We start from the raw sequence: 12,482 nt of genomic DNA on the forward strand, positions 1-12,482 counted from the left end.
GTCAACGACGCCACACGGTTAAAGAGCCCTCGCCCCCCCCCGCACGCAGTGTGTCATCGAGTCGATTCAGTAAAAAAAGGCGGGTGGCGTCGGCGGTTAGCGTGCGCGTTGACCGCGACGGCGGCACGATAGCTGTGTGCTACGGTTTCAGGTTACGTTTTATTTAGACTGATACTGAGAGAGTGTCTGACTGCTGCCACCTATAAACTGCACGGACTACAACGTGTGTACTGTGTACTTTACTTACTCATCATAGTATATATTTAGATTCTAGTGTTTATTGTAACTATATTTATTGTAACGTATAATATATAACTGATTAGGGGCACACAGACCCTCATCTGCACCTTTTGATCACACTGCCTACTTGCTATTCTTCTTCTACTATTATCACCCTGCCCATACCTGTACCTCCCCCCCCCCCCCCCCCATGCTGCCCGGATTTCCCCCAAGGGGATCAATAAAGGAATATCTTATCTTATACGTCTTAGATAGATAGATAGATAGATAGATAGATAGATAGATAGATAGATAGATAGATAGATAGATAGATAGATAGATAGATAGATAGATAGATAGATAGATAGATAGATTGTACTTTATTATCATTATATTTGCATACAACGAGATCCGGACTCAAGTAGTGGAATATAAAAATGTAGATTAGGCTAAGACTAATTTAGTCTTCGATTTTTAGAGTGGAGTGCTGCATGATCTCGGTCTACATTCAACATGTTCAAACCAGGAAGAAGGTCCAGTGGAATGAGGGGGGGGGGGGGGTATGAGGGGGGGTGTGGGGGTAGTCTGCCTCCCTCTTTGTCCCACGTCTGAGATGCTTCGGGGGGGCCGCATAGTTGCCATGGAGAGAGTGGAACTCTGGAGGACAAAAGGTCTTTATTATGGGCTGTTTAACTCAATGTGTTTTTTCCGCCGCTGCATAAAAGACTGTTGATGAATGCTAATCACACCGGCGACTTGGATATAATATATTATAAATGTGGAGAAACCAGGAACACAGCGAGCTGCGCGGGGGACTCGGGGGGTCGATGATCGTGTGACCACCACCACTTCACACGGAGCCACTCCGATTTCACGGATCATCTCGATATTATCAAGTGGACTCATCCGTCTTTTTCTTGTGTCATTTACAGACGTACATCTTCACCGACGGAGAGGATGAGGAGCTGAAGAAAAAGATGGGTAAGTTCAAGTTGAAGTTTTGTTTTATTTGTCCCATATAACAAGGTACGTGCACACTACAGTGGAATACAGTTCCCTATGAGAATGTGCTTCATACAGTAAAAAAGTTTTAAAAATCTGTTGCTCAATGATGACGATTCTTCATTGATCACACGAGTGGAATGAAACTAAATGCGATTTCCCCGCTGAACTGAGAGCAACTAGTGTAAAAAAAAAAAAAATAATAATAATAATAAGCTAAAAGAATAAAGACCAAAACACGATACAAAATATACAATACAATTTATTTAAGCACAAAATGCAACAAAATGCTAAATGAGGTAGAGATGTAGTGCACATCTTGTGTTTAAAGTGAGTGTGTGCACGTTGATGTCGTGTGCAATGAATGCATGTCGAATGGACGGGTTAGTGTTGCTGCATAGAGTCATCGAGCTGAGCATCCTGATGGCCTGGGGGGATCATAGAAGCTCCTTCCGAGTCTCTCTGTAAAGTTCTAAGTTCTAGTGCTAAGTCCTGGTGTCGGGGATTCTGTGTAGAACGTAGGGACCGACCGGGCTCTATAGCGGTGAGAAAGCAAGCTGCATTTTTTAATCCCCATGGAAAATGCTGCCTTGCTCCTGTGGCTAGTGGGTCTCTGGAGCAGATGGTATTATAAACTGTGCGTTAAAAAAAACAAAAAAAAAAAAAAAAAAAAAAGGCCCCCGATGGATCCAGAGTTTTCGGTTCCCCGCTGCTGGTAACTGGCTCTCTCTCTTGTAAGTAACCCTCGATTCCTCCTCCTCCTTCCTCCTCCGCAGGCCACCGCGCCATCAACACCAACTGCTCCGCGGCCCACAGCCGCCAGGCGCTGTCCTGCAAGATGGCGGTGGAGTACGACAAGTTCATAGAGTCGGGGAAGAAGTGAGTGTTAAAAAAAAAAAAAAAAAAAAAAGAACTCGACACAGCTGGACCCAGTGTTGTGTTTTTTTAGTCTGAATGTCTTAAACCTTTTCATTACCACACACTACAGAAGGTTAACCCTTTCACTACCACACTACAGACGGTTAAAAGGTTAACCGTCTGTAGTGTGGTAGTGAAAGGGTTAACCGTCTGTAGTGTGGTAGTGAAAGGGTTGACCCTTTGTCGTGTCGCAGTGAATATGGAAGGTTAACCCTTTCACTGCCAACCGACAAATGGTCGGTCAACCCTTTCACTACCACACGACAAAGGGTCAACCCTTTCACTACCACACTACAGAAGGTTAACCCTTTCACTAGCACACTACAGAAGGTTAACCCTTTCACTACCACACTACAGAAGGTTAAAAGAGGCCCAGTGAAATCTAAATAGATGTTCTTTTATCACATGTGTCACTTATACGCCAGTATCTGTCCCAACAATGACAAGAAAAAGTTGTTTTGTAGGTATTCTTAATGGTATCTTAGAGTTTGTAATTTCCTGGAAAACTATATATATATAAAAAAATATATATACTAAAATAAATATACTAATTTAGCGTCCAATGAAATGCTTTCTAGAATGACATTTTACAGCACGTTGTAACTAAGCTAGCACTCGGCCTCTTTAAACTATTCTTTACGCCACTATTGTCGCGTAACGTCGCTAACGTTAGCTTGCTAGCTAACGTTACTAATGTCGCGCAACGTCGCTAACATTAGCTTGCTATAGCTAATGGGTCGACCGCGATGCACGTTCAGCGCAATTGGTTACTGCAAACGTCAATCAATATCCATGACAAAGTCCCTCCCTAGCTTCCTGTTTTTACAGGAAAACACATAAATATGTGGAATCGAACAGCGTTCTGCTCGCCGGTGGTTTCATGGTGGACCTTAAATAACGATGTTTCTGCTCCTCAGGTGGTTCTGCCACGTGGACGACGACAACTACGTGAACGTGCGGACTCTGGTGACGCACCTGTCGCGGTACACGCACACCCAGGACGTGTACATCGGCAAGCCCAGCCTGGACCGGCCCATCGAGGCCACGGAGCGGCTCGGCGACAACAAGATGGTGGGTGGTGGTGGATCAATGGATTGATTGATTGAAAACATGATAAAATGCAAGCACTTATTTCCATCATGGTCCCCTGGTATTAACCCTCTCACTGCCACACGACAGCCGGTTAACCCTTTCACTGTGACTATACAGAAGGTTAGCCCTTTACTATCACACAACCGACGGCGATGCTCCATCATTAGCATCATTAGCTCCGCAGATGCGGAGCTAATGATGCTAATGATGGAGCATCGCCGTCTGTTGTGTGATAGTAAAGGGTTAACCTTCTGTCGTGTGGCAGTGAAAGGGTTAAAAAACAGGACATACATCAACATAAAACAACACCATAAAACATTAAGATACAATATGCATATATACAGTTGGCGACAACAAGATGGCGGGTGGTGGATCAATGCTTCTTTGTTCATTTATGAATCTTTTTCTTTTTTCTTTTATAAAGGTCATACTTGGTAGTGGTGTAATTACATGCTAATAATAATACGTTTCCTGTTTCCCTCTCTCAGAGACCCGTGAACTTCTGGTTCGCGACGGGAGGGGCGGGCTTCTGCGTGAGCCGCGGTCTGGCTTTGAAGATGAGCCCGTGGGCCAGGTGAGATCACAACCATCAACCCCGTTGCCAGGGTTACACCGAAGACCACTCGTGTGGTGTTTTTTTAAGCTATAGGGTTGCCGCGGCGATGTGAAATTTCCCACGACTAATCAAAAAGAAGGCAGGACACCGGTGTTAATCTGTAGAGCGCTTGCTTTGATCTTCAACGTTACGCGGCTACATTGATCCGCTGTGTCTGATCCGCCTTACGTCTGTTTTTAATTCATTTTCTATGGCTAGTATCCATTTGGCTGGACAGACAGACAGAGTTGACGTTTATGTTCTAATTTAAAAATAAACCAACGGACGGTAATACATTTCCGCCAGTGACGGATCAATGTAGCGACAGCCTTATTTAGCGCATCGTGCTGCAAACACACTGTTGCTGGTCTGGACCGGCTCTCAGCTCCTCTCTCTCTAGTCGAGCAGGGTTTACTCCGTCATGCGCCGTCTCTCTAGAGCCTGCCGTCTCTCTACAGCTCAGTGTAAATCATATCTCGGAACGACAGTTGATGGAAAAAGGATATCGCGCTAATATAATTTGGCACGTCTCTAAATAGAGGAGGAACCGGATATTATTTCGCCCCTATTTTTTTATCGGGGTATGGTTCATCTCGGGCCATGTTTTTGATATTAGCAAGCGCCGGTCACGAACTCCGAACAGGAAGTCGACTGTATAGCGTTAGGTGCCGAGCAACAACAACGCGCCTGGCAGCAACGTTCCGGGTCTTTCCGTTGACCGTGTCGTTAAGATAAGATAAGATAAGATATTCCTTTATTGATCCCCTTGGGGAAATACAGGGAAAAAAAATTCTCCTTTGTCCTCAGCGGCGAATTTAGGCATGGTTTAAAGTGCTTTTTTTAACGGGTAAAACTACTGAATATGCCCCTTAAATGATAGAACATACCCCTGCACTTGGATGTATGCACAATTTAAGTGTTTTTTAAAGGGGTAAAACTACTGAATATGCCCCTTAAATGATAGAACATACCCCTGCACTTGGATGTATGCACAATTTAAGTGTTTTTTAAGTGGTAAAATTGAATTTGCCCCTTACTTATTAACCCTTTCACTGCCACACGACAGCCGGTGGTTAACCCTTTCACTGTGACAATACAGAAGGTTATATACGACCGACGGGCGATGCTCCATCATTAGCATCATTAGCTCCGCGCATCCGCGGAGCTAATGATGCTAACGATGGAGCATCGCCGTCGGTTGTGTGATAGTAAAGGGCTAACCTTCCGTCGTGTGGCAGTGAAAGGGGGTAAAGTAAGTACATTTTAAGGTGTGTCCAGTTAGCAGCAACGTTCCGGGTCTTTCCGTTGACCGTGTGGTGTTGACCGTGTGGTGTTGACCGTGTGGTGTTGACCGTGTGGTGTTGACCGTGTGGTGTTGACCGTGGGTCTCCCCTCTGTCCCCCTCCTCTCAGCGGCGGCCACTTCATGAACACGGCAGAGAAGATCCGTCTGCCCGACGACTGCACGGTGGGCTACATCATCGAGTCGGTGCTGGGGGTGCCGCTGACGCGCAGCAACCTGTTCCACTCGCACCTGGAGAACCTGCAGCAGGTGTCCCGGACCGAGATCCATAAACAGGTGAGATGCATGAATGAAAACTTTATTTAACAGATTGCAGAATGGGGTACAATACAGTACGGCTCAATACACACAATTGTTTAGGGGATGCAGACCAGAGAAAGACTTTCGTCTTGTTTACATCAGGGTCCCCCATTTCCAATTCATCATAACATATATGGTAGATGCCGGGTTATCGTAGAGTAGCCCCCCGCTGGGTGTGTCCTGCTGCACGTACCTCGTATCTCCAAAAGGGACTTTTTTCTTTTCTGGAATTGAGAAAAGATTTGTTGATTTTTCTCATTGACGTCCACACGCATTTTTACCATTAGATTCTATAGATATTGTCATAGGGATGCTCGATATTGGCTTTTTTTACCGATACCGATATACCGATATTGTCCAACTCTTCATTTCCGATACCGATATCAACCGATACCGATATATGCATGGTTCCCCCCCCCCCCCCCCCCCCCCCCCCAAAACTGAATAATTTCAGGTAATTAACATTACATATCTCTTGTCGTGGAATTAACACAACATTATGCATACTTTTGATAATAAAAAAAATCTGAATGTGTTCTTACTTGCTTGCCTGGTTAAATAAAGGTTAGGTTAAATAAATTGTACAAAAAAAAAAGATTTTAATTTTTTTTTTGAAAACCGATCCCGATCATTTACGATATCACATTTTAATGCCAATATCGGTAGGCCGATAATATCGGACATCCCTAGTCATTATTACAGCATAAGTACAGTACGATGAAAATAGGTTTGGCATCCGACCAGAGTGTAAATGTAACAGTAAAGTGCGATAGTAATATACAATGTACAGGTGATTAAACTGGGTATAACGTAATATAAATTAGTACTACTGAGTAATAGTGCTAATCAGATGTATGTACAGAGTTGTAGTATTAATATGTACAGTGATACAGGTATAAATACACTATGGTAGTAAGTCATACTGGCCAGCAGTGTAAAGTAGGTAAGGGATATGTACAGATATAGATATAGTATATACAAATATGTAAAAAGGATTATATGCAGGTATGTACAGACAGATGTGGATATACTTACCATAAGGTGGTTATTCCATTATAATTTCAACTTCTGTGGGTCGTGACTCGTGAAACAGAAAACACAAATGTGTGTAGTGTGTGTGTAGTGTGTGTGTGTGTGTCTGTGCGTGCGTGTGGGGTTTCCGGTTTGTACCGGTAATGTGATCTTTTGACACACGGTGCTAACGCCTCCTCCTCCAACGCTCTCCTCTCCCCACAGATCACTCTGAGTTATGGGATGTTTGAGAACAAGAGGAACATCATCAACATGAAAGGGGCGTTTCCCGTGGAGGAGGATCCATCACGGTGAGACAGTCAATAGATCAGATTACATTAGATTAGAATAGATTGCAATGTATTGTCATCATGCAGCACAAGTACAGTACGACAAAAAGAAGTCTGACATCCAACCAGAGTGCAAATGTAACAGTAGACTAAGCCCTTGGGGCGAAGGGTTTAAACATGTACTGGATCCATTACAAGCCATTATGAAATGAAAGAGATGCCAGGTATTAGATTAGATTAGATTCAAATGTATTGTCATTCTACAGCACAGTATAAGTACAGTACAACGAAAAGATGAGTAAAGGTAACAATAAAGTGCAATAGTAATATCAGAATCAGAATTAGAAAGGTCTTTATTGCCAAGTAGTTTACACACATGCAAGGATTTGGTCGTTTTTGGTGCGACATTAACCCTTTCACTACCACACTACCAAAGGGGGGTGAACACTTTGACCTCGACAATACAGTGACGGTTAACCCCGTCACTGCCGCACGACAAAGGGTTAACCCTTTCACAACCGCACGGCGGAAGGTTAACCTTTCACTACCACACTATATATAAGATATATACATTAGTACTAATAGTATAGCACTAATCAGACGTATGTACATAGTTGTATTATTAATATGTACACAGTGATATGCAGCACTGATTTCAAGATACGGTTTAACATATCTAAAACGGAGTGTATAAAATAACCCTTCAATTAAGGTAGATATACAATGTACATATACAACGTACAGGTGATTAAGCAGCTGGGTATAAGATATATAATTTAGTACTACCGAGTATAGTACTAATCAGATCGATGTATGTACAGAGTTGTAGTATTAATAATACGCACAATGATATCCAGCACTGATTTGGAGATACGTTTGAACTTTTAACAACATCTAAAACGGAGTAAATTATAAAATAAATAACCCTTCCTTCTCTCTCTCTCTGTCGTCGTCTCGCAGGTTCAAGTCTGTGCACTGTCTCCTGTACCCGGACACGCCGTGGTGCCCTCCTCAGGTTGGCTTCTAAGAGGACCGCCGACCGCTCCTCTCTCATCCTCGTCCCCGTCGCGCCTCGGTATCTGAAAGGCCAGCGGGGACCAGCGTTTGTTTGGTATCGGACTGTGAAGCTACTGTATTTTTACTGCAGTGGCGACGTGGTCTTTAATAGTAATTATTGGGCTGCCGTGCGGCCCGCCTAGTTGGGACACTTCCTTCCTGCCCGGTGCTGCTGGGACTCGAACCACCGTGCTGCCGAGAGGTCACGGTATGGGGAGAGAGAGCCAGGCTCCCGGCAGGAAGTAGCTTTCAGCGTTAAGCTTTTGCAGGCAATCAGCTGAGCTCTGTGTCGTGTAATAATAATAATAATAATAATGTTGCTTTGTAAAATGTATCAGCGATTCTCATAGAATGTATTCTCATATACTCCAGCCTTTTTGCCAGCTTTTTTACATTTGTTAGATTTCTGTTTTTCTTTATTTTGCCGTTTCAAGACTATTCGAAAAGCCATTCAGTTCTTTTCTTTTTACACTCAGTTATTATAAGAATAATCTACTTTCCATGTTTGCGGGAGAGTTTATTTTCCTTTTTAGGATTTCTTTTGTTTTTCCTTTTTTTTTTATATATATATTTTTTCTCTCAGAAGACTCCGGACAAATTCCATAATATGAAGATGTTATCGTGCGTTTTAAGTGAATGGTTTGTGTCAGTGTTGTTACTCTATGATTTGAGCTGGCATGTGGGCAGTTTTCCAGACGTGTATCCTTGGGTTATTTATCTAATCTGAGCTACGTCAGGATGAAGCACTTTTCTCCCTTTTTGAAATGTTACAAACTGACTGAATTTATGTCTATTGATGATAGTAAAAAAAAAAAAAAAAGAAGAGTAACACCCCCCCTCCCAAATATCAATATCTCCAGATTGTAATGTATTTAATAACGTTCCTTGCATTCGTAACAATCAGGGAAATAACGTATAGCAGAGATATTGATTTGGTGTTACAATCGACTTCTGATTTGCCTCGAAAAATGTTTTTGTTGAAAAAAAAATTGCACATCTGAGTTTCTTATTATGAACTGTTGCTTTGCTCTCGTCAAGACACTCGACTCGAGAAGCCCCGAGAAAATATTGAAAAAGTCTCCCGTGTCAGGCAGCTAAATGTTATTTTTATACATTTTAAAGCCATAGTCCTCTGATTTGTTTTGCACAAAATGGAAACGGATGAGCTACTTGTTTCATTTTTCTTACGATTGACGCGAATGTTCGCCGTTTAACACGTAACACTTCGGTCGCTATCGTGGCTCGCGGGGCGATAACTTGACAAGAGCAACAACAGTGTTCCCCTTATTGCGAATCACCCACACTGGGTTAGGATTGTACATGTTAACTATGCAGCAGTACTGTGTACTGTGCCTTTGTTTAAATGCGGTGTTTGTATAATTATGTTTAGAATGTAAATTCCCGTTTCATGGTTTACACAAGCTTTTCTATGACCTTGACATGATTTTGTATCCTTTGAACTGTGCTGAAGGGCCATGGTTTAGCCTCCAGTATCTGGGGGGGTTCAAACCGGTCCATTCCAACACTGGCTTCTCAGGGATGATGGTCTGATCATGGTGTTGTTGCCATGGGAACCGCAGTGGAACCCAAACCTTTGAATAAAGTTGCATAACCACTGAAAAATATGACGTGTTTGGCATGTCCATAATTTTTTTTTTGTGACTTTGCATCGAGTGCAAAGGGTGACAATGAATCTGCTTCAAAATCATATTATGTACAGTATCGGCTAATGTCTGGTAGAACAGTATAAATATAAGTCTGGTAGTACATTTCGATTTTTGTCAAAGAAATGAAACACTGAATTTGACCTTTGTTGTAGTTGTAGTCTAATGTGGATTAAGATTTAGTCATTTAGCTGAACGCTTTTATCCAAAGCCACTTACAAGTTCTGTACGACAAGTCAGCAGGAAGGAAGATTTACAGTAGATTTAGTCATTTAGCTGAACGCTTTTATCCAAAGCCACTTACAAGTTCTGTACGACAAGTCAGCAGGAAGGAAGATTTACAGTAGATTTAGTCATTTAGCTGAACGCTTTTATCCAAAGCCACTTACAAGTTCTGTACGACAAGTCAGCAGGAAGGAAGATTTACAGTAGATTTAGTCATTTAGCTGAACGCTTTTATCCAAAGCCACTTACAAGTTCTGTACGACAAGTCAGCAGGAAGGAAGATTTACAGTAGATTTAGTCATTTAGCTGAACGCTTTTATCCAAAGCGACTTACAAGTTCTGTACAACAAGTCAGCAGAAAGGGTACAACTCTGGCAGCTAAGGGTCAGTGAGGTTGTTTGTCAAACAGTGTCGAACTTGAGTGCTACAGTCGAGTGCATGTAAATGACCCACCACACACAGACACACACACACACAGACAGACACACAAAACTACATTGAAATGGTTGTTCCCAAGTGTTTCCTCTCCTCTCCCCCGCTCCCCCTCCTCCTCTCCTCCTCTCCCCTCTCCTCTCCTCCTATCCTCTCCCCGTCCTCGACTCCTCCTCTCTCCCCTCCCTCCTCTCCCCCTCTCCTCCACTCCTCTCCTCTCCCCTCTCCTCTCCTCCTCCCCCTCTCCTCCTCCCTCCTCCTCTCCCCTCTCCCTCCTCTCCCCCTCTCCTCCTCTCCTCCTCTCTCCTCTTCTTCTCCTCTCCCCTCCTCCTCTCCTCTCCTCCTCTCCCTCTCCTCCACTCCTCCTCTCCTCCTCTTCTCCTCCGCTCCTCCCCTCTCCTCCCCTCTCCCTCACTCCTCCTCCCCTCTCCTCTCTCCCTCTCCCTCTCTCCTCTCCTCCTCTCCCCTCTCCTCAGCTATACCCAAAAGAAGCAATCTGTCTGTGCAGACTAACAGAGGGAGGGAGGCTAGAATGCTGCCCGGGCTCTGGGTGTAAATTGTAATGGCAATGGGACACACTTAAAAGTGTCTACGCGGTCAGACCGTATTTATTGTCCCACGCGGTTATGGGAAAGGACATTATTGCAATAGCAAACATTTAAAGAAAATAAACCCTCGGAGAGCTCAGTGATTATGTGTGTAGCAGGCAACAGTAACTCAGCCGGAGTAAACATGACAGCTTGGTATGTCAAGAGAGGCAACTGACAAATTGGGATTAGTGTGGGTTAGGGTAAACTGGGAAATCGGGATTTACCGGAGGAAGCGGTATATTAGCGAAATTTGGAATCCCTCATTTGGAATCCCTCATTTGGAATCCCTCATTTGGAATCCCTCGCTCGCGCGGACCTCATTCCGTCTCGTTTTGCGAAGCGTTTTATTACTGAAGTTAGGAGATTACCATGCAGGGAATACAACACCAACGCAAAGCTGTGGAAACTCGGGACATGCGTTTACATGGCCTGCATGTTTATTCATGACATACATATGACATGTTGAGGTGTTTTTTAGCCTCTTAACTCTCAGACTGGTTCTGGTGTGAAACCCCCTCTTCTCTGTCTGTAGTTCATAATACAGTTATATACATCCTTAACTTGCTGGTACCCAAGAGTTGTATACACACACTTCAAAACAATATCTGAAATAATATCTGAAGGAAAAAAATATAAAAAAGAATTATACATTTAATTTCAAACTTTTATTTAAACTCGAGAGGCAACTGAGGTTTCCCTCATTTACAGTCACGCTTAGTGTAAATATAGGAATAAGCTAAGAAAAGGCATATAAAATCACACAGGGACACCGAAAAGCGGTCAGCTAATCAATCAATCAATCAATCAATCACATAAAGGATAGCAATCAATTTATTTAAAACACGTACAACTTGATTGACAAAGGTTGGAGATCAGGGTTTTAAACTCTGCAACAGAGGGGAGAATCTCAAGCTTTAAGGACTCTCGGAGTTCATTCCATGAGATAGAGGGGCATCATAGCTAAATGTAGATTTACCCCGTTCAGAGCAAACTGGACCTTAACTCTTTCAGTGCCACTCACAAGATTTCTCGTGTTTTTTTATAGGTGGTTGCTAGCCACTCACGAGATTTCTCGGATTCTTTTTTTTTTTGCGATCTGAAAAATTATTGCATCACCCGAGCCTACCCGAGTATAGCCGAGGGGCGCCGACGATCACTGTGGAAAAAAGCGCCCCCTGTCGTCTCCCAGATGACATAAGTGATTTTGGAATGGACTCAATGAAAATGAATGGGGAAAAAAATCCGGTACTCCACATTTTCCAGTTCACTGATCCAGCCGGGGTTACCACAGTTCATTCTGGAGCCTCAGATCCCCGCTAATCATAGAGATCTACTGTGTCGCGTTGGATCCATACACTTATCGATTTTTTCGAATGGTGATCAGGAATTGGAATATACCAGTTGGATACCATCTGATGTCAGGTAAGGACTCTATGTTATCAGTGGTAGGATAATCGGAGTAAGTTTGATGAAGTTATAAGCTGTTTTGTGAAATGTCTTCTTTCGGTTTCATTGTAAAAGTCCGAGAGGAAATCAACGGGGCGATTATCAGTGCGCGGCCGTAATGTGCGTGCGTGCACGTATAATATTGATCATCTAGCGTTTATTTGAAAACGATTCATAAAAAGGCCGACGAATATCAACGTTGTGGAATATTCCACTAAAAGACGATTTTCATAGAATGCTCCAGAATGAGCTGTTTTTTATATCAAAACGGGGGCTTTTCTAACTGCTCTGAAACGGAAACGACGCGATAAAAAAAGAATCTGCCTTCACAGCACTGACT

At 43.2% G+C, this 12,482-nt stretch overlaps 1 protein-coding gene across 1 annotated transcript; it reads left to right on the forward strand.

Annotated features, from left to right (window-relative positions):
- Positions 1–1,151: 1,151 nt before the first annotated feature.
- On the forward strand, positions 1,152–9,394 carry LOC311247657 (beta-1,3-N-acetylglucosaminyltransferase lunatic fringe; the record flags this gene model as incomplete). The annotated part of the gene is made up of 7 exons (XM_084338669.1): positions 1,152–1,200; positions 1,998–2,100; positions 3,057–3,210; positions 3,720–3,805; positions 5,239–5,404; positions 6,665–6,750; positions 7,690–9,394. Coding segments are annotated over 7 exons (711 nt in total), but the record flags the coding sequence as incomplete, so codon positions are not given.
- Positions 9,395–12,482: the final 3,088 nt, after the last annotated feature.

Source organism: Notolepis coatsorum (genome assembly GCF_963971535.1).
Source record: "Notolepis coatsorum genome assembly, contig: SCAFFOLD_4055, whole genome shotgun sequence".
Lineage (NCBI taxonomy): Eukaryota > Metazoa > Chordata > Actinopteri > Aulopiformes > Paralepididae > Notolepis > Notolepis coatsorum.